The sequence below is a fragment of the Tupaia chinensis genome, unplaced genomic scaffold, assembly GCF_000334495.1.
Source record: "Tupaia chinensis unplaced genomic scaffold, TupChi_1.0 Scaffold000002_1, whole genome shotgun sequence".
NCBI classification, from domain to species: domain Eukaryota; kingdom Metazoa; phylum Chordata; class Mammalia; order Scandentia; family Tupaiidae; genus Tupaia; species Tupaia belangeri.
The window spans coordinates 342,727-365,962 of record NW_006159428.1 but is presented as its reverse complement, the minus strand read 5'-3'; the positions used below and the strand labels follow the sequence as shown (position 1 = coordinate 365,962).

Sequence of the window (23,236 nt, the reverse complement as noted above, 5' to 3'; positions counted from 1 at the left end):
CGGGACCAGCAGATGTGGTAAAGGTTACGTTGCTGTACTCCCATGTAGTTGTCCGTGGTTCGAGTCCAGGATTTGGTGGCTTCACATTCACGCTGGGTCTGCATGCGTGTGTGTGCATAAGATCCCAGGAGGAGACTAGAGGAAAAGGAATTGCAGCATGGCCATGTCCCCTGAGGGGTGATTTCTTGCTTTCTGTTTCTCTGTCTCTCTCTGTCTCTCTGGTGAGTGCACATGCCCTAGAACAAAAATCTCTCTCTAAAAAAAAAATAATAAAATGAGCATGTTTTAGGCACTGTCATCGCTTATCTTACTAAAAATTATGCAAATTGTTTATTCCCAATTATGAAACTATACATCTTTGTCAAGTCAGCTAATGTATTTCCTTTTGTTTCTTTTTATTATTATCATTTTTTAATTTGCTACAGGACGCGTATGCCAGCCTGGGAATGAGAGAGAGGGGCAGAGTGAAAGCCAGAGTGATAGAGAGAGGGAAAGTGAGAAAGCAACCCACCTGGTCCAAGACTCAAACCATGGTCAGACATGTGCTCATAAAGAATTAGAAACTAGATAAATAGAGAGGATAGTAAGCAAAGTTTGCTAGCAAGGAAGCAAAGTTTGCAGCTGAGTGGAAGGAGATCCAGATGGGTAGCCAAAGAGGAACTTGAGGTAAGGGGTTTTATCTAATCAGTGGTCTGGCTTTCCCTTCTCCATCCTCCTCTCGGGATTTTGGGCATGCTTACAATTGTGTCCGGCGTGAGTTTCAAGCCACCAGGTCCAGGACTCACACCATGTTTGGCCACATGGGAGTCCAACGCCTTAACCACTATGCCACCTGCTGGCCCCACATTCTGTATTTCTTGTTAGAATATAGTTACTAAATAGAAATTGTTGCTCAGTTGCTTTGAGTACAGATGCAGCCAGCTTTTGGCTATGAAAACAGGCAGTGTAACTCCATCCTGGGCCTTTATGCAGTCTGTGTGCTCAGTATCCCTATCTCCTGCCTTACCAGCAAGGAGTCATACATTCTTTAGAGACATGTAAAAGGGGTGTATATTGTATATTAACCAGACCATAATGAAAAAGCAGAGAATTCATTTAAAAGAAAAAGATAGTGACTTCCTATCTACCTGTAAGCGAGATCTAACTTCTCTCTCAAAAGTACCCTCCAAGGGGGGATGACCACTCCCCAATCCCTTCTCTGTTTCCCTCTCAAGATTTTGGACAAGGGACCAGCAGTTAGTGTAATGGCTATGTCGCAGGACTCCCATGTAGTCAACCGCAGTTTGCATACCGGACCATAACCACCCCGGTGGCTTAAAACTCACACCGGGCACGTGTGCATGCGTGCCCAAGATCCCAAAAGGAGAATGGAGGAGAAGGGATGGCGGCACGGCCATCATTTCTCGCTTTCTGTCTCACTGTTTCTCTCTGTTTGTCTGGCAAGCGCATGTGCCCTATAGCAAAAACCTCTCCAAAAAAAAAAAAATGATTTTGGACACACACGCATATGCATCCAGTTTGTTTTCCAAGCCACCGGATCTGGTACTTGTACCGTGCAGTCAACCATGTGAGATCCAGCTACCGTAAGCGCCAAGCCACCGGCTGGCCCTATATTTCCTTTTTTATCTTTTTATAAGTTTCTTTCCTTTCATGTGGGAGGGAGTGGAAGACTGAGAAAGTCAGGCACCTCTACAGGGTCTCGTGACACCATCTTCTTGTGACTTCCCGTTCAGCCAGGGTCTCGGGCCTACGTGCCTGATGTATACAGGTCAGCCTGGGAACTGAACCCAGGTTTCCCATATGGATCCAGTACGTTGGAGTGAGACCCTGCTTCTGCTGCACCACATGGCTAGCTGGGCTAATGTATTTCTTCGTATGTGATAGCATTGCAGAAGATAGTTTATTAAAGACAGATAAGATCTGGGTCCTGGTGTCAAGGAGTTCCGAATCTAGCAGGTATATTACCACTAAATTAAATACATTGGATGAATTACGATGACATCTGGAAAGAGAGAAGCGATGCTTCCCTTCAGAATATTGAGAACCTTCTTCCTAGACTGGGAAAGATATTCTGCAATTTCAGTAAGATTTTTAACAGGTGGAATGAGGAATATTCCTGACATAAGTAATAGCCTACAAAGATAGATGCATTTAAAGAACAATGTAATTTACACATGGACCATATTTCACTGCCAAAAAGAGCACAGGCATGTCTCGAGACTTGTCTTTTGAAAGAAACAAACTGGCCAGCAGATGGCATAGAGGCTAAGGTGGCTGGATCCCACATGGCTGACTGCAGGGTTCGAGTCCTAGACCCATTAGCTTGAAAAACATGACAAGCACGTGTGCATTATGTGCCCAAAGCCCTGAGAGAAGTTATGGAGGAGAAGAGATCATAGCAGGCCCATACCTCATGGTAGGTGCTTTCTTAGACCCCCTGCCCCCATCTTTATTTCTGTCAAATGCAACCCCTGTAATAAAATTATAAAAGAAGAAGAAATAACATTTATTTTATCCTTTCAATGTATCTTAGATAGCAGAAGAGAAGAACCATCCTTACTTTTGGTTTTAAAATGGGGAGGAGAATTAACCCCTGCAGGCAGGGTCCAGGCTGAAGAACTTGGACGCGCTTTCAGGTGTATGTATCCTGGAGGTCAAGGTAAATTTGGAGTTTCTTTAATTTGATTAAATTTGTACATCTTATTTCCCAGTGTTTACCTACTTTGTGATGTAATTAAATATTTATAGAAAGACAATGAGATAAAAATATAGCTTAAGTGATTGGAGGATTTATTTTCAGGAGATTATGCAGGATTTCCTGGTTGTGGTTTGCTTAGATTACATAGCACCTACCGACACGACCTCAAAATATATGCCTCTGACGAGGGACGAGTCCAGATGACCGCAGCGGCCTTTGCAAAGGTATAAGTAAAGGCTTTTAAGAATTACTAGAATTTTCACCTGATACTGAATTTAAAAAGCAGCATTTAAAAATTCCAAATTTCGAACTTCCACCAAAAGCCCTCAAATAGCAACGATGACTTATATTATTAGTAGAGTTTACTTATTATAAATAGCTTATACCCTATGAAATTCTGGATGTAGCAAAACAATTATATTTTCTGTTACTTTGCGTATTAATTTAAAAATCTGTGTTGGCTTTATTTAATATGTTTAGGGCCTATTAGCTCTAGAAGGAGAGCTTACGCCCATTCTTGTTCAGATGGTGAAAAGTGCAAATATGAATGGTCTTTTGGATAGTGACAGTGACTCTCTGAGTAGCTGTCAGCAACGTGTGAAGGCAAGGCTTCATGAAATACTTCAGAAAGACAGAGATTTTACTGCTGAAGATTATGAAAAGGTGAGTCTCAGTACATGCTTTTATGTGGTAAAAATACGCACACACAGAAAAGTGCATAAAACATAAACGTCAAGCTTCTTGTATTGTAAAGCCAATAATCATCTCATCCAGGTAGAAAACTAGAACATGGGAACAACTCTGGCCCCTGTATGCAGCTTTCCAATTGTAGCCCTTTTCTTAACTCTTAGAAATGACTATTATTCTGACTTAAAAAAAAAAAAAAGTGCTTTTTTGTCTGTTTGTTTTAAGTAGGCAGGTGCTGGAAAAGGGAGAGAGACAGAGGTACATATTTTTGACAGGGTCTCACCATGTCATTGATCCTCCTGCTCCAGATTCTCAGTTAAGTCAGAGTACAGGTGCATGCCACTAGGCCTGGTATAACAAAGTTAGTTTCAGAAATAAGCCCAGGACTTCTGTGTAGCCCCAGCACCATGGAGTGGCTCTACACCCTTCACACTGCCACAGCAAGGCCTATTCTGATTTAGATGTCTTTTTTTATGAAGTCTTAAGACTCTTTCTGCTAGCTTATGTTTTTTTTATTGAGTGGTACAAGTTCCTTACATATTTAATATGAGTTGTTATGTATTCTAGATACTACCACCTGCCCTGAGTCATGATGTCTTTTGATGAGCACTTCTTATTTGTAATGAATGCCAAGTTTAATTTTTTTAATTATATTTATTCATTCATTTGTTTTTTAATTGGATCAGAGAGAGACAGAGGGTGAGAGTGAGAGAGAGAGAGAGAAAGTGAGAAAGTAAGCCACCAGATTCAGGACTTGAACCCTGGTTGGCCATGTGGGAGTGTCCAGCGCCCTAACCACCATGCCACATGCTGACCCCAATTTTTTTTTTTTTTTAATTTGCTATAGAGCATATGTGCTTGCCAGAGAGACAGAGAGAGAGAGAGAGAGAATGAGAAACCACCCCCCAGGGAAGATGGCCACACTACAGTATCCCTTCTTTTCATTCTCATCTCAAGATTTTGGGCACACATGCCCAGCATGCTTTTTAAGCCACTGGTCTGGGAATCAGACCATGCAGTTGGTCATTGAGATCCAGCAACCTTGACCACCACACTACCAACTGGCCCTAGTACATTTTAATACGTTGTTTAAAGTATCTTTTTTTAACCAGAGGGCCTGAGATATTGCTTAATATGATCTTCTGTGGGCTTTACTGTTTTGCCCTTCATGTATACCTGTAATCTGGATAAAATCTATTTTTGTGTCTGCTGTTAAGTAAGGATGTCAGATTATTTACCTCCCCTGACCCCGTTTATGATGTGTGTAAATGCAGCACAGACCGAAAAGACTGCCTTTGTCCCACTGCTGCGTAAGACCATCTTTATCACATACGTATGCTCTGTCTCTAAACTCTGTATTCTCTTGTTGGTCAGTGGCAAGGAGCACGATCTTTTAGGTCCCACATAGATCCAGTTTCATGTTTCTTGTAATTTCTTGCATTTCCATGTAAATATTAAAATAAGCTGGGTATAAAGAGTATTTTATAAAATACTGCTGGAATTTTTCATTGGGTTGCATCAAGGTTGTAGTTTTAAAAAAAGATTTATTTATTTAATTTTTATTTAATTTTTTTGGAGAGAGATTTTTGCTATAGGGCACATGTACTTGTTGGAGAGACAGAGACATAAAGTGAGAAACCACCTCCCAGAGGGATGGCCATGCTGCAGTCTTTTCTCTTCCATTCTTCTCTCGGGATGTTGGACACACATGCACACGTCTGACGTGAGTTTGAAGCCACTGGGTCTAGAACTTGAGTTGCGGTTGGCCCTTTAAGAGTCCAGTGATGTAGCTGCTATGCCATCTGCTGGCACCATTATTATTACTTTAAAATTTGCCATAGGGCATATGTACTCACTAGAGAGAGACAGAGAGAGAGAAAGAAAGAAAATGAGAAATGAGAAAGAAGCTGCCAGGTCCAGGGCTCAAACCATGGTTGACCATGAGGGAATCCAGTCCGTAATCACCTTGCCACCTGCTGGTCCCCAGAACCACACTTTTTAATCTAGCCTTAAAATCCATTAACATAATGTACTTCATTTCTTTACATATTCTTTAATATGTCTCAGTACTGTTTTATGATTTTCTCTATAGAGGTCTTTCATGTTTTTGTTAGATGTAGGCTAAGGGAATTGGTTTTTTTAATGGAATTTATAATTGGAATGTCCTTAAAATTTTGCTTCTTAATTGTTGGTCTATGGAAGCATATTAATTTTTTAATACTGACATTATATACATCAATATGATTTAACTCATTAATTTTAATAATTTATTTAGTTTCTTTGATTCTTTGAATGTCTATCAGTAGGTTGTTTTCTTTCTGATCTTTTTGAATTCTTTTCCTTACCTCACTTCAGTAGCAAGGGTCCTCAAAACAATATTATTTGGAATAGATTTCTTAATCATGTTCTCAAAGGGAAATCATTTTTTTAACAATTAATTTAATTTATTGTTGTTATTTTTAAATTTTGCTATAGGGCACGTTCACGAGAGAGAGAGAGAGAGAAGAAAAGTGAGAAAGCAAGGCTCCAGATCTGGGACTCAAAACATGTGTGAGTCCGGTGCTCAACTGCCACACCACCTGCTGACCCCCAAGAGAGAGCTTTTGACACTTGTACATGAAGTGTGAAATAATTTTACAGATTTTTCTTTTTACAGCTACCCTTTATTAAAATAAGAAAATTCCTTTCCTTATTTTACTAAGAATTTTTATCATGAAAAATTATTGTATTTTCTCTTATTTTCTTTCATCTGTTACATCATAGGATTTTTTAAAAGCTTATTTATTTCATGCCAGCAGGTGATGTGGTAGTTAAGATACTACATCCCACATAGCTGACTGGGATTCCAGTCCTGAATCTAGCAGCTTAAAAAATACACCAGGCATGCATGTGTGTGTGTGTGTGTGTGTGTGTGTATATGCACCCAAAATCTCAAGAGGAGGATGGGGAAGAAGGGATTTTGGTGTGGCCATCCCCATGGGATGATTTTTCACTTTCTCTCTGTCTCTCTGGTGAACGCAGAGAGGAGAACCTTCCTCCTCTGTTTTTCTCAATATTGGGTATGTGAGCACACAGTGCCTGGTGTAATTTTGAAACCACTGGGTCCAAGACCTGCAGTTGCCCTTGGGGGAGTCCAGCACCTTAACTGCTTACACCTTCCACTAGCCTCACTAATGTTTTGATTTGGAGCATGTTGCCAACTTCAATTAAGTGCTTCATCTGGAAAAAGGTGATGATAAAAATAGAGACTTAGGGTTATGTCAAATGGTTAGAACCATATTTGCACATATTAAGCAAAAAATTGTCATCAGATCTCATCGAGTTCAATACTTCTGCTAAATTTTCTGTATGGATAATCTAATGATAGATAAGGCTTAGTTTTTTTTTTTTGTTTTTTTAACATAAGATTCTCAGCGTTTTACTTCTTCCTTAATTTTACGGATCATCTTAAATTGCAGTATGGAATAATTCTGTAGATACTAGAAATTTTTGTACATTGTTTTCTTAGATGACTAGGCATAACTTGACATAAAGTATGGTCTTTACTCATTTGTAGCTTACTCCGTCTGGAAGCATTTCTCTCATTAAATCAATGCATTTCATTAAAAATCCTGTGAAGACCTGTGACAAAGTTTATTCCTTGATCCAAAGTTTGACCTCTCAAATCAGACATCGAATGGAAGATCCCAAATCATCAGGTAAATATGCTTTTCTTAGAGCATGAAGAAAAGCTACTACACAGTATAAGTATTTAAAAATGAGACACACAAACCTTATTTTAAAAAAATCAAGTCTCTTTTGAGGTCTAGATACAGTACGAATTACATACACCCAAAAAGAATAGTAACTAAATTACTTTTATGCATGATAGAAACAATAAAAGATTCTCATAGGATTATTTAATTATATAACATTCTCATATAATTGAGCAGTGAGTAAGCAGCACCGTAAGAAGGAACAGGCAATAAGGTGATTGATGTGCATTCTGGCTCTAAGTCTGGTGTCTTCGTCAGTAATTGCATTGACGACAGAAATCTGAAACAGATTCATAAGAGCAGAGGTTCATGAAGCTCAGTTTGGAGGCCGAAGTCTAGGAGCGGACTCCAGGCTACAGAATGGTAGAGGGCAGGCTCTTGTGCAGAGTGGCTGTCCATGTCTCTGCCTAGTCTAGTCTCCTTCCCCCTCTTGTAAACACATCCTAACACTGTTATAGAGGGCTTGCCTTAGTGACTCTAGCACGCCAAGGACCCTACCCCAGGACACCACAAAAGGATTACATTTTCACTTAATACCTTTACAACACAACTGAATCCCAACACATGAATTTGGGGGACATCTAAACTATAGCATTCTGCCTTAGGTCCCTAAAGTCACTTACTTCTCCATATAAAATTATTCCAATAGCTCCAAAGTCTCAACTTGTCCCAGCACTAACTAAAAATTCATGTTCAAAGCTTCAATCTGAGCTTCAGGTAAATGCCTTCCAGCTATGAATCTGTAAATTCAGTACAAATTGTATGTTCCCCAAAATACAACGGTAAAAGAGGTGTGGAGTAGATATGTTCATTCCAGAAGATGAAAGGAATAACAAGTCCCAAGTAAATTTGAAATCCATTCAGTCTTGAAACTCTGTTTGCCGAATCCTGGAATCACTGAAGGGATTGGATCCCCAGAGCTTCAGGCAGCCTTGTCTCCCTTGCTTACTGGTCGTAGTCCATGCATCAGCTCTCTCTAGCTGGAGTCTCGTACCATGTGATACCTTCAGGCTGACGCTGCAGGCTGGTAGCTCTTCTGTTCTGGGGTCTCGAGGATAATACTCTTCTTGTGGCTGCAGAAGGCCTGGCCCTACTGAAGCCTCTCTCTTACGACTGTCCCAGTGGCAGGTCCCTGGGTAAGCTCCCAGGCTCTTCAGTGTTTCTTTTGAAATCTAGAGCCTTCCCTACACTTTTGAAATCTAGAGCCTGCCCTACACCACAGCTCTTGCATTCTGGGAGCCTGCAGAATTACACACATGCGCACATCACCAGCATCTGCTGCTCACGTTTTCTGGAGCAGAGGACAAAGTTGCAGCCATAATGGCAGATCAAGCTCCACCCTGTGTCTAAGGAATGCTTTACTGGGATGTAGGGAACAGGGTCCCCAGGCAGCTCTCAGCAGGGAACCCACCCCAGGCCTGTCCCCTGAAACCATTTCACTCCTGGGTCACTGAACCTGTGATGAGAGTGAGTTCAAAGATCTAAGATCTCAGGGCCTTTCTCATTTTTCTGGCAGTTTTTATTGGGGACATTTCTTTTTTGTTTGTTTGTTTTGAGAGTTTTTTTTTTTGCTATAGGGCATGTGCGCTCACCAGAAAGAGAAAGAGAGAGACAGAGAGACAGAAAGTGAGAAATCATCCCCCAAGGGAGATGCTCACACCGCAATCCCTTCTCCTCCATTCTCCTCTCGGGATCTTGGGTACGCACACACACGCGCCCGGTGAATTTAAGCCACTGGGTCTGGGACTCGAACTGTGGTCGACCACATGGGAGTCCAGCAACATAGCCATTACGCTAACTGCTGGTCCCTCACTGGGGACATTTCTATCTGTGGCAGTAATCTCTTCAGCAACCAGTTTCTCAGCCACACCCTTCTCTGCCAAACATGCTTTTTCATTCTTTGCCATGTAGCCAACCTGTGAACCTTGCATCCATTCTACTTCCCTTTGTTATAAGTCTGTCCCTTAGTAATTTGTTTTTGTTTGCATCTTAACTATGTGTAGCTGGAAGTAAGCTCACATACGTTTTATATTTTTGCCTTGAAATTTCATCTACAGATCATCTTTCTTAAATTCAACATTCAGTAAAGCCAAATTCTTTGCTATGGTGTGATACGAATGACCTTTTCTCCAGTTTCCTATAGATAGTCCTCATTTTCCTCTGAACCTCCTCAGAACAGCTTTTGCTGTCACTACTTCTTTTAGTCTTCTGGTCACCACCATTTAACCAATCCCAAAAAAGTTCCGCTTTATTTCTAAACTATTCTAACCACTTGCTGGAATCAGGCTTCTGCTAGCCTTCTCCAAGTTCTTTTAAACCTTATTACCTAGTTCCAAAGCCACTTTCCCATTTTCAGTTGTCTGCAACAATGTAGTCCTACTTGCTGTGCCAGTTTCTGTCTTAGTCTGTAATTTTGTTGTCAAACAGGAATGTCTAAAACCAAGAGACTTTTAAGAATAGAGTTTCATTCAGTTCACGGTTTGGAGCCCAATTGGAGGCTATAACATGGTGCCAGGCAGGCTGTTGAGCAGAGCGGTCCAGTTTTCTGCCTGTTTTGCTTTCCTTTTCACTGTTACAAGCCCACCAGAACTTAGTCATAGGGGCCCTACCTAGTGATCTTGTTAGACCCAAAGGCTCAATCTTGGAACACTGTAATGGAATTGAGTTTTCACTTACTGCCTTTCTAGTCCAGCCAAGTCCCAACACACGAAGTTTTGGGGGACATCCAAACTACAGCAGCTAGCTTGGTTAATAACTTGGACAAGTTAGGCATCCTGGATTTTTTATTGGTAAAAATGGTTCATTTGAATTCTTTAATTTCCAAGGTTACTTTCTATTACAAATTGTCTGAGTTCTATAGTTATGTGAATCTAATAAAAATAACTAAGATTCAGAATTGAAAATGTGTTACCTTAGAAGAGTTTTGTTGCCATTGTTATTCTTTTTCTTATTATTAAAGTGTAATATATGGAAATATGTTACATTTCCAAACCAAAGTTTACAATCTAAGTCTATAAAATACTTAGTCACTCATAGAATGTACATGTATTGTAATATTTTCTAGCTTCTTAACAATTTTTATCTTTGACATTGAGAAGTTTCTAGTTATCAATATTTTAATATATTCTTAATCATAATTTTAAGTTGACTATATCGAAAATGCTTTATTTTTTTAGATATTCAGCTTTACCATAGCGAAACATTGGAGCTTATGCTGCGAAGATGGTCCAAGTTGGAGAAAGACTTTAAAACAAAGAATGGAAGATACGATATAAGTAAAATCCCTGACATATATGACTGTATAAAATATGATGTTCAGCACAATGGCTCCTTGAAATTAGAAAACACAATGGAATTATACAGGCTTTCGAAGGCATTGGCAGATATTGTTATCCCTCAGGTAAAAGATTTGATTCTTAAGCATCCATTTTATTGTAGTAGTGTATAGATAATTTTAAAGTGTCTATTGGTGGATACAGAATAGTTGGTTGTCATTTTCTTATAAAACCTATACCTTTAAAAAGGAAATTGTCATTATGAGTTTTTACTTTAAGGGTTTATTGCTTATAATAGTAATAATATTTGATTGTCTAATAGTTTATAGTGACTAGTTTTTAATAGTGACTAGATTTTATTTATTAGAGAAGTTTTAGGTTCATAGCAAAGTTGCACAGACAGTACAGAGAGTTCTTGTTTACTCCATGCCCTAACGTCTGCATATTTCCACCCCCTTCCCCAACCCCACCCAGTTATGACATCCCCCACCACAGTAGTGCATTTGTTACAACTGGCAAACCCACAGTGACGTATTATCACCCAGAGTGTTGTTTACATTAGGGTTCACTCTTGGCGTGGCACATTCTATGTCCTGACAAATTTATAGTGACCTTATCCATAACATACGAATCTCACCCTAATAATGTAGTGACTTTTTTAAATTAAAAAATTAATACTCTCAAGAATAATATGCTAACAAAACAACTGAAAACAGTATGACAGAAATCATTTAACAAGTATTAGACATATATTATGCACTTACTGATTCTATGCTATGAAAATGTAAGGGAATGAAAGAGAAGCACAGTTGTAACCCTATATAATAATTTCTGTGGGGGCCAGTGGGAGATGCAGGGGTAAAATGTGATGCTCCTTGAGTCTGACAAACATGGAGAAGTTCTATGTTCACCTCCAGAAACTTCCCTAAGTATGCCGGCACTCCTGACCTAGGACTGGCTGAAGTTAGGTCTGGCTCATGGCATGAAGACCCTGCTGGGAGTGTTGTCTCTTTGTCTCTTTTTTTCTCTCTCTCTCTTCTATCGGTTTAGCTCGTGGAAGAAATAAATGAATAAACTTAAATCTTGCAAATCTTTTTACACTTTGTAAAAGTACTTGAAAATAATGTTTAAGGTTCAGGTTGTGAGTAGTGATTATTTTGGGAGACACTTGTTTTTTTATTAAAGAATAATAAAAATAAAAGTGTAGTCACAATTTGTTTTAATAATTATTTTATTTAACTTTATTTATTATTATTATTTCCTAGTTTGACCAGAGAAAGAGAGAGAGGGAAAGTGAAAAAGCGAGCCACCAGGTCCAGGACTCAAACTGCTGTCAGCCATGTGGGAGTCCAGCACCTTTAACCACCACATCATCTGGCCTCGAGTGTAACTATGTAACTGAAATGCAGTTAAGCAGAGAATCAGACTGATAATAAAAAGTCAAGTGATAAAGTATGATGAGATAAAGAAAATGGTAGAAGAAAAGTACTCTAGGTGCCATTTTGGGATATGCCATTAATTTTTTAAACTCAGTTCAGAAAAAACTACAGACTGAAAAACTAGGAATTCTGTCAGTGAATAACTTACAGGTATTTATGTTAAAGATGAGCTAATTCTTCATTTTGAAGGAGGACTATATATTATTTGATCAGGCATAATATATAGACAGTTTAGATAGTTTTATGAGTATTGTACGAATCAGCAACTTGAAAATTTGAATTCATTTTTTTTAAAGAATTTTAATTGTATTTGTTATTATTATTACTATTATTATTTAATTTGACCAGAGAGAGACAGAGAAAGACAGGAAGGCAAAGTGAGAAAGCAAGCTGCCAGGTCCAGGACTTGAACTGTGGTCAGCCATGTGGGAGTCCAGCACTCCAACCACTGTGTCACCTGCCAGTCCTGTGAATTCATTTTAAAAGAGGATAAAAATATTTCAGACTTAAGTCTTTGGTAATTCTTTGGTAATTACTTTAAGAGATGTGGACTTAGAGAGGGGGAGAATGAGAGAAAGCACCCCTTGGGGGAATGACTATGTTACAATTTCTTCTCCATTCTCTTCTCAGAATTTTGCACATGTGTGTTCAGGATGTTTTTCAAACTGCTGGTTCAGGGACTTGAACTCCACAATTGGCCACATGGGATCCAGCCACCTTAACCACCATGCCTTCTAGCAGGCCCCCTCTTCTACTTCTTTACATGCATTGTTACATTTTTTAATCTCTAACTGTTTGGGATTTTGTTTCTGTCTTTTTGTCCTAGGATGCATGTACTTGCCAGACAGTGAAAGGGAAAGTAAGAAATTACCCCCCAAAAAGATGGCCACACCACAGTCCCTTCTCATTCTCTTCCTGAGATTTGGGCCATGCACACTACATGCCCCAGGAGTGATTTTTTTTTTTTTTCAAGTCACCAGGTCCAGGACTTGAACCACCATCAACCATGTGACCATGTGGGAGTTCAGCACGTTAACCACTATAGCACCTGCTGGCCTCAAATCTGTAACTTTTTAATTTAGACTATTTATACAAATGTTTCTTCACATTTTGCTAAGAAGTTTAAAAATTCTCCTGTGATTGTTTAATTTCAACATTTTCCTTTTCTTTACACATACATCCATAATTCCATATCCATCCTTTTTGCATATTCACTTTACAATCATCTGTATTGGCAAGGTTATTTACCAGTTTAAGAAAATAAGCTCTAGCTTAAGTTAAAGGACCTGAAGGAGTTTTTTTCGTAGGTCTTCCATCTGTAATATCAGATCTGTGGACTATTCTGATGCTTTGCCATGTGCATCTGGACCTCTCTGGTAGCAGGACATAGCCTCTAAGTTGAGGTGTTCAGAATGAACTTGGAGACAGCAAGGATGCATGTTTGTTCCTTGTTCGCTGTTCTTTCCCTCTGCTTCCAGTTTCTGTAATCTATCTTTCTCTTCCTCTTCCTGTATACACATACCACACATTTTGTTTTTTTCATGTAAGATCATTTTCTTTTTTTTAATTTATTTCTTCCTAAAGAGAGAGACAGACCCCTTCCTCCTGATCCTTGTGCCATGGTTTGCTCCCTGTCTCAGCTAGCCTGGATCACAGGCAGGTGCACACCTGGCATTTTCAGGGACACTCTGGGACTCCAGCCCAGGACTTTTCCCATGTGAGTCCAACTGCATCACCACTGCACCACCACCTGGCCCTGTTAAGATCATTTTCTAATAGACTTCTTTGAACTGTAATGTTATTGTTTTCTTGACATAATTCCTTATAAATATAACTTACAGTGACTGTACAGCACTAAATTTGGTATTTCATGGAATCTTTTCTCACCACTCGTTAAAACTTTAAGTGTGTTACCCAAAGGATTTAAAGAATGACATTTGGATAGACAAAAAAATTTCACAGTTTCGTATTTCCTTGCATAGGTTTATTGCCTGTTTCTTCTGGGTTTATCATTTGTGGCTTTAATTCCTGTGTTTTTATTTTTTTTTTAAGGTTGCTTTACATTTAAAATCTTTTGCTCAAGTGGAATACTGTTCATGAAGATTGCATTCATTTCTTTATCCTTCAGAAACTACTTGCTTTTTCAGTTCTGTGACAGTCCTTCCAACTAGGTGTAACATAATAGTTTGGAAATAATGTATATTCAATTGCAAAAAAATAAAAAAGCCTGGGACTTATCTCATGTTTAGGAGAGGCTTAAAAATAGATTTCTCACTAGACTTAACTCTGGAGTGCAAATGTTAGAGCTTTTAGTCATTGAACTTCTTTTCCAATATCATGTATTTTTTTGCCCAGGAATACGGTATAACGAAAGCTGAAAAACTGGAGATTGCCAAAGGCTATTGTACCCCTTTAGTCAGAAAAATTCGCTCCGACCTTCAGAGGACACAAGATGATGACACTGTAAATAAACTCCACCCTGTGTAAGAAGCCACTGTTTATTTTAGTCTATAGGCATCTATTTTTGTATGCTTCAAATCAAAAAAATGTTTCTTTTTTTTTTTTGAGAGGTTTTTGCTATAGGGTGCTCACCAGAAAGACAGACAGAGACAGAGAGACAGAAAGCGAGAAATCACCCCCCCAAGGGGGGATGGCCATGCCGCAGTCCCTTCTCCTCCATTCTTCTCTCGGGATCTTGGGCATGCGCGCACACGTGCCCGGCGTGAGTTTAAGCCTACGGGTCTGGGCTCAAACCGCAGTCGACCACATAGGAGTCCAGCGACATAGCCATTAATCTAACTGCTGGTCCCTTCTGATTTTTCTTATGAAGAAATTGAGACTTTATCACTTAATATACTATGGAAAGATTACCTAGGTGTTCCTATAAGGTAACTTCTTTTTTTTTTTTGAGAGGTTTTTGCTATAGGGCATGTGCACTCACCAGACAGAGAGAGAGAGACAGAATGCGAGAAATCACCCCCCAGGGGGATGGCCATGCCGCAATCCGTTCTCCTCTTGGGATCTTGGGCATGCACGCACACACGCCTGCCATGAGTTTTAAGCCATATTACCTAGGTGTTCCTATAAGGTAACTTCTTTTTTTTTTTTGAGAGGTTTTTGCTATAGGGCATGTGCACTCACCAGACAGAGAGAGAGAGACAGAATGCGAGAAATCACCCCCCAGGGGGATGGCCATGCCGCAATCCGTTCTCCTCTTGGGATCTTGGGAATGCACGCACACGCGCCTGCCATGAGTTTTAAGCCAGAGGGTCGAGCACGCAAACCGCGGTCGACTACATGGGAGTCCAGAGACAGCCATTACACTAACTGCTGGTCACCCTATAAGGTAACTTCTAACGGTGGTGTTTTGGGCTCTAATTTGGAAAGAGCTGAGGTGAATGGGGAAAGGGGGTATGTGTCATCCATCATTTATGTGGGATCATCATTGTGTACCCCACTGAGCAGCATTAATATCTGTGAGCATCTACCAGCCTAGGTGTCTCTCATTGTAATAGACAATCTCAAATGACCTATTTATGGTGAATTTGACTAATGTTATGTCTGTTCTCTTTTGGCTAATCTTAAGAGTCCTGGTTAGCTCCAGTTGGCTTCATATTCGAAAAATGTCTTAGATAGCTACTCATTTGTGCTCAGAAGAGTGATAGGTTTACTTACTGTGATCTTCTAGTGTTAGTAAGATTAAATTTTTTTTAATTCAATACTTAATATATTTTTTGACTATTTATTTTAATACTGTCTACTTCTAACTTCAGGTATTCCAGAGGTGTTCTGTCTCCTGAGCGTCATGTCCGTACTAGATTATATTTTACCAGTGAAAGTCATGTACATTCTTTACTGTCTATTCTCCGCTATGGTGCCTTATGCGATGTAAGTAGAAACGTTACTCCATTCCACCTAACAAATGTGTTCTTTTGAACTTATACTCTAATCATTAACTGCTGTTTTTACAGTAAAATTTTAATAGTTCATTAGTACTATTTATGATGTACCATTTTTTTCTAACATCTGCCACATAACCAAGCATTTTGCAAGATTTGAGGTTAAGACATATTCTTTTCCCTTCAGAGAAGATCTGTTTAAGCAAACGATAATATAAAGTGTTTTATCAGTTGGTAATGTTACAGACGGGTAGCAGTGGGCTAGAGAGACTGATGAGTTTGAGTCATTTAGGATTCAGAACTGGTAGGACTTGGTGTGTGATTAAACATTCCATATTCATGACTCTTACCTACTGTTATATAAAGACATCCTCAGATTGGTGACTTAAAACATTCATAATCATTTTTTTTTTAATCTCACAGTTCAGATTCTGGGATCGGTTAGGCAGATTAATATAGAGTCTGTCATGAGGTTACAGTCAGACAGTGGCTAGAACCCAAATTTCACAAGTTTTCTCTCATTTTTAGTGCTTGTGTTGGCAGTCATCTGGGACTGCTTCTGGGGTTATTGACCAGAGCATCAACGTCTGACCTCTTCTTGAGCTTCCTCAGAATAATGCAGCTGGGTTTTAAAATTGAGCTTCGTAAGATGGGAAGGTGCAAGTGCACGACATTTTAATGCTCTGACTTCGGAAGTTAGACAGCGTCACTGCCACTGAGCTGTGTGGTTTGAGGTAGTCCCAGAGGTCCAATCTAGGTTCAGAGGTAGGGAAATAACTCGTTTTACTGGGATGGTGGAATACCCTATCACACTTTAAGAAGCATGTATAGGATTAAATAGATATGGCAGTCCCTTTTAGAAAATGCAGTCTGCCATTTACACTCATGGTCACAATAATTCATATTTCCCTCATATACATAATTCCCTTAACTTCCCCCAATGTCACCTCCTTTAGTCTTCTCCTATTATAGAATAAACTTGAGTTCCTGATCTCATCATGTAGATCGGCCATCTACAAACTAAAAAAAAAATAAGAATTTTTTTATTGTATGTGTATGTAGTAGTATATATATCTGTGCATATCGACATATAATGTGATCTTTAAGAGAAAATTAATTTTGTTCTCATAAAGGATAGCAAGATGTATAATAATAATAATAATAATAATAATAATAATGGGTATGAGCCTTGTTTCCTAATCTTATTGCAGGGCCTTGAGAATTATCATCAAAGTTACCCTCAGGCTATTTCATAATTCAGTTCCCATCAAAATTTCAAATTCATATGTCCTTCTTTTGTTTTGATTTGGTTTCTTTTTTGTTTTACAAAGGAGCAGCAAAGTTATATCCTCGCATGTATATATGGATACATAGAAGGTTTTTTAATTATTTATTTATTTTATTAATCATTATTATTATTTTAAGTTTTCTATAGGGCACATATGCTCACCAGAGGGAGACACAGAAAGAGAGAAGAAAAGTGAGAAAGCAAGCCGCCAGGTCTGAGGCTTGAACCACGGTCATCCACGTGGGAGGCCAGTCGCCTGCTGGCCCCATATTACTAGAGTTTTTTTATTTTTTAAATAACGGTTTTAGCCTTAGGGCATGTACGTAGCAGGAGAAAAGTGACTGACAGAGTAAGAGGAAAAGTGAGAAATCACCTCCCCCCAGGGGGTGGCCACACCACAATTTCTTCTTTTCCATTCTCTACCTGGGACCTTGGGCACACACGCACGTGCTCCCATTATGATTTTCAAGCCACTGAGTCCGAGACTTGAACTGTGGTTTGCCATGGCAGAGTCCAGCGATGTAACCACTACATCTGCTGTTCCTGTATTAGTGAGGCTTTAATAAAATGAAACAAACAAAAAGACCCTCAGTTATTAAGGCAAGAACATGTATATCCAGTGGTAGTGATGGAATTGTGAGAGGAGAAATACATCTCTAACATGGTCCTATTTTTGTCCCTCTTGCACATGTAATAAAAAAAAAAAAGGTAGAAGGGACCAGCAGTTAGCTTAATGGCTATGTCGCTGGACTCCCATGTAGTTGACCGTGGTTCGAGTCCTGGACCCGGTGGCTTAAACTCACGTCAGGGGCATGTGTGTGTGTGCCCAGGATCCCCAGAGGAGAATGGAGGAGAAGGGATTGCGGGATGGCCATCTCCCCTGGGGGGGCGATTTCTCGCTTTCTGTCTCTCTGTCTCTCTCTGTCTTTTTGGCAAGCGCACGTGCCCTATAGCAAAAACTTCTCCCAAAAAAAAGAAAAAGAGAGGAAAAAAAGGTAGAAAAAACATAAGAGCCAGTTGAAAGCCTGTAGTGCAGTATAGTAGGGAGTGATGGATGAAGTGAAAGCAGATAAAGTCGGAGATCCAGGGCTTGTGTTAAAGGCGATTAGGAAGCCACTGAAAGGTTTTAAGCAGGGATGTGAGTGGCTTTGGTTGCCGTGTGGGTTAATAAGTGAGAGCAGATGGAAGGAAGCCAGTTAAGAAATGATTATAGTGGTCTTATTAAAGGTAATTTAGTTTGTACTAGGGTGGTGGCAGTGGAGCTAATGCTTGTTAGGCATCTATTGAATTCAGGATGCATTTTTTAAAATAAAACCTGAACAACTCCATTTATTTATCTATACTAAAAACATACTCACCACATTTTCTAAATATTTGTTTACCTAGTAAAAATTTTCAGTATTTAATTTAAACTCATCATTTGCAATAATTTGCATCTAGTGAACGGGATCCAATAATGCTAGGCTCATTTATTTTCTCTTAACAATTAAAAAAGAATCCTTGGGATCAGCAGACAGCATAATGGTTATGTTGCTGGACTCCCATGTAGTCAACCATGGTTCAAGTTCCAGACCCAGTGGCTTCATGCAAGGCACTTGTGTGTGCATGCTTAAAATCCTGAGAGGAGAAGGGAGAAGAAAGGATTACGGTGTGGCCCCTCCTCCTGGGGAGTGATGTCTTGCTTTCTGTCTTTCTGTCTCTCTGGTGAAGCACATACCCGAAAGACAAGAAAACCTCTACAAACAAAACAAATCCCTCACATCCTTGTACATATCATCTCCCAGACACACATACACATTTCTTACTCTAGAGTGCTGTTTAGTTGAGGAATATTTGTCTAAATATGTGCTGAATTTTTAAACACAGTCAGCATACGGTTTTATAGTTTTATTTCTTAAAACAAGGGACACTCCGTACTAAAGTCTATTATATACAAATAAATGGTTGGGTGTCTTTTTATATTTTTAACTTTTATGATTTTTATATGTGTGTATATATATCACATATATATATACATAGTGGAGGAAAGTTTATCTGTGATAACTGTAAGGTCTAACTAGATCCTGCTGGCTTTGATCATAGACTTTGTGTGCTGCATAATATTATTGTTTTAGATAGACATTTCTACTATGATTGTTTGTAGTACATGTTCTCTAAGATCCCTTTCAGTTCTGATGCTCTATGATTATATGTTGAAAGACCAATGATTCTCTAAATGAAGATGGAGGAATGGTGAAGAAGATGGTAAGAAAATAGAATTTAATATGACTCCTGCTGCGTTTTGTTAACTGAATTGTAATAAGGGATAATTGCTGATAGGCATTATGTTTGGTGGGGAAAAAAGTAGCATTACTTGTCCAGGATAGTATTTTGTTTATGAAGCATGATTTATACAAGGGAGGGGGTTCCTCAAAAAGTTCATGGAAAATGTGTGCTATCGGACTGGTCCTTCAGCCTGGGAGGGAGCTGATTCCCACAAGGCCTACCTCAGTTTCAGTCCCAGCTCCAGAGGTTTTATAAACATGCCAGGCATGTGTGTGTGTCTGTCTCCCAAATCCCAGCGGAGTGGAGAAATTGTGGCATGACCATGTCCCAATGAGGAAGGTTCTTTCTCTCTCAGTCTGTGTGTCTGTCTAGCACATAGCCTCTGGTAATTAAAACAAAAAGAAAATATGTATTAAAAAACCGTGTATGGATTTCAGATTTTTTTGCACTAAAATAAAATTTGTGCTTCAGTGCATTTTTCCATGAACACTTATTTTTATTGCCAGAGACCATGTGTGGTTGTGTCACATGAGCCAGGAGAAGGCACAGCCCCCAGTGGGGTGTCGTCATGTCTCCACGTTTCCCTCCATTTCCTCATCCTGTCGGGATTTGGGGCATGCACAAGCACACATATGACCGATGTGTTTTCAAAACCTCTAGGGCAAGGATTCTAACTGCTAGCAGCCGCGTGGAATCTGGATCCTTTCCCCAATGAGCTCCCAGGCCAGTCCTCCATCAACTTTTTGGGCCCCCTTGTACTCAGGACTTTGAGACTTAAAAGTGAAAAATCTTTCTTTACCTCGAATTCGTTAGCCAGTGTCATGTTTCAAAACACTTTTTACCTTGTACAAGTTGCCTTTTAAGAAAAGTTATAACTAGAGTTTCTAATACTAATGGTAAGGGATTTTTAAAATAGTTTACTTAAACAAGCTTAAGTAACTGAAACTTTGGAGTTATTTCAAAAGTGCGCGTATAGTAAGCATTCACCTTATTTCTGTGGTATTACTCAGGGTTAAACGAACTACTGCAATGATAGTAAACTGACTTGAAATTAATGCAGTATGAGAAAATGCTTACTGTGTACTTTTTGTTCAGGAATCAAAGGACGAACAGTGGAAACGAGCTATGGACTATTTAAACGTTGTCAATGAGCTCAACTACATGACTCAGATTGTTATCATGCTTTATGAGGATCCTAACAAGGTAACAGCTCTTGCTTGGTGGTGCCGCCAGAGGTAAATAAATAGCTTGCCGTTTTTCATTTGTAAAATGTTCTGTCATATTTTTTAGGATCTTTCCTCAGAGGAACGCTTTCATGTTGAATTACATTTTAGTCCAGGAGCCAAAGGCTGTGAAGAAGACAAAAATTTACCTTCTGGTTATGGATATAGACCAGCTTCCAGAGAGGTAATGAAATTGGAACTCCGATTGGTTACTGTAATTCTAGATTTCCATGAGTTTTCTATAATCTTAATAAGAAATCATTCTTACTTATACTACTAATAGCAGAATAGCTTGAATTTTGTTTAAGTATGATTTCAGTACACAGCATTCTTATACATTTTAGAATACTTAGGAATTTAACATTTATTTATATTTCTTCCTTTTTTTGGAGAGGTTTTTGCTATAGGTTGCATGCACTCACCAGAAAGACAGAAAGCAAGAAATCACCCCCCCGGGGGGATGGCCACCCTGCAGTTCTTTCTCCTCCATTCTCCTCTCAGGATCTTGGGCACACACACACATACGTGCCTGGCATGAGTTTTAAGCCACTGGATCCAGGACTCAAACCACGGTCATCTACATGGGAGTTCAGCGACAATGTTTCAAAACACTTTTTACCTTGTACAAGTTGCCTTTTAAGAAAAGTTATAACTAGAGTTTCTAATACTAATGGTAAGGGATTTTTAAAATAGTTTACTTAAACAAGCTTAAGTAACTGAAACTTTGGAGTTATTTCAAAAGTGCGCGTATAGTAAGCATTCACCTTATTTCTGTGGTATTACTCAGGGTTAAACGAACTACTGCAATGATAGTAAACTGACTTGAAATTAATGCAGTATGAGAAAATGCTTACTGTGTACTTTTTGTTCAGGAATCAAAGGACGAACAGTGGAAACGAGCTATGGACTATTTAAACGTTGTCAATGAGCTCAACTACATGACTCAGATTGTTATCATGCTTTATGAGGATCCTAACAAGGTAACAGCTCTTGCTTGGTGGTGCCGCCAGAGGTAAATAAATAGCTTGCCGTTTTTCATTTGTAAAATGTTCTGTCATATTTTTTAGGATCTTTCCTCAGAGGAACGCTTTCATGTTGAATTACATTTTAGTCCAGGAGCCAAAGGCTGTGAAGAAGACAAAAATTTACCTTCTGGTTATGGATATAGACCAGCTTCCAGAGAGGTAATGAAATTGGAACTCCGATTGGTTACTGTAATTCTAGATTTCCATGAGTTTTCTATAATCTTAATAAGAAATCATTCTTACTTATACTACTAATAGCAGAATAGCTTGAATTTTGTTTAAGTATGATTTCAGTACACAGCATTCTTATACATTTTAGAATACTTAGGAATTTAACATTTATTTATATTTCTTCCTTTTTTTGGAGAGGTTTTTGCTATAGGTTGCATGCACTCACCAGAAAGACAGAAAGCAAGAAATCACCCCCCCGGGGGGATGGCCACCCTGCAGTTCTTTCTCCTCCATTCTCCTCTCAGGATCTTGGGCACACACACACATACGTGCCTGGCATGAGTTTTAAGCCACTGGATCCAGGACTCAAACCACGGTCATCTACATGGGAGTTCAGCGACATAGCCATTACGTTAACTGCTGGTGCCTATTTCTTCTATCTTAAGCCCATTATTTAGAATAGACAACTAACTTTTGTTTCATTTTGCTTTTTTGTTGTTTTACTCGAGAATTACTTCACATGAAGCACTTGGCATGAACTACTGCATTTTAATCTTTGATCTCTTACTATTATTTTATATTCCAGGCTGTTGTTGATGGAATGCTGGACATTAGAAATTTAAAACTACCGATATCATTAGAAGCTGTAGTTGATGTTATGTTCCTCCAGTAGGATTTACTTTTGTTTTTGACAGACAACCAGACTTACGGAAATTACAGGAGAAATAGAAATCTAGATCATCCTACTCCAGTTAGTGTTTGTGATGATTCAGCTGTGTCTTTAGCCAAAGAAAAGCTGATCTATTTCTTATCTACCCTTATTTCCAGGGTGTGGCCAGGAAGCATTGGTATTTATTGATTACAAATCTATGGTATAGACCAGTGTTCTCCTTATCTGATCTTGAGTTTCAGTGTGTGTGTCTATGTTTCTAACCATGTTTTGATCTATCTTCCTGGTAGATTAATTTTTTTTTCATTATGGTCTCTTATTTCTAATAACGATTTTTGTTTTGAAATTTATTTAAAAATATTTCTTGTATGTATTATCATCATCATCATTATTATTATTTTTAAATTTGAGGAGAGAGAAAGGCAAAGTGAGAAAACAAGCCACCAGATCTGGGACTGGAACTGTATTCAGCCAGGTGGGAGTCCCACACCTTAACCACTACACCACCTGCTGGCCCCCTTTTAAGTGTATTAATCTGAAACACACAATAGAGAATAGTTTAGTGACTGTGTTCTCAATTCTCCCAAGAATTACACACCTTATCATACATAGTTTTAGATGCATAGGAGAGAAGTGAGTTCATTACATAAGGTGGCTATTTCTATCACTGCTTCTCTCATATAATCTCAGTTGAGAAAGTTTGAATGATATTCCTTTTTTTACCCATTTACTGTCAAACTTTTGGATTTGTGTTTCTTTTAAACAGGATTTACTTAAGTTTTACTTTATTACCCTGTCTCACAATCTGTCTTTTTTTATTTTTCGGAGAGGTTTTTGCTAT

The 23,236-nt window shown here is 38.9% G+C and overlaps 1 protein-coding gene across 23 annotated transcripts in view; it reads left to right on the top strand.

The window, feature by feature from the left end:
• PPIP5K2 (diphosphoinositol pentakisphosphate kinase 2) overlaps positions 1–23,236 on the top strand; it is a 93,636-nt gene that overhangs the window by 34,981 nt on the left and 35,419 nt on the right. For 13 of the 23 annotated variants that reach the window (XM_014588925.2, XM_027772055.1, XM_006139782.3 and 10 more), the window contains 10 exons: positions 2,534–2,659; positions 2,801–2,922; positions 3,179–3,361; positions 6,942–7,083; positions 10,317–10,540; positions 14,210–14,337; positions 15,628–15,742; positions 19,241–19,285; positions 20,402–20,509; positions 20,597–20,713. In XM_014588925.2, the coding sequence (XP_014444411.1) occupies positions 2,534–2,659; positions 2,801–2,922; positions 3,179–3,361; positions 6,942–7,083; positions 10,317–10,540; positions 14,210–14,337; positions 15,628–15,742; positions 19,241–19,285; positions 20,402–20,509; positions 20,597–20,713 (1,310 nt within the window). The remainder of the gene's footprint in view (positions 1–2,533; positions 2,660–2,800; positions 2,923–3,178; positions 3,362–6,941; positions 7,084–10,316; positions 10,541–14,209; positions 14,338–15,627; positions 15,743–19,240; positions 19,286–20,401; positions 20,510–20,596; positions 20,714–23,236) is intronic. The other 10 variants (XM_006139787.3, XM_027772007.1, XM_027771965.1 and 7 more) reach the window with 3 other exon arrangements.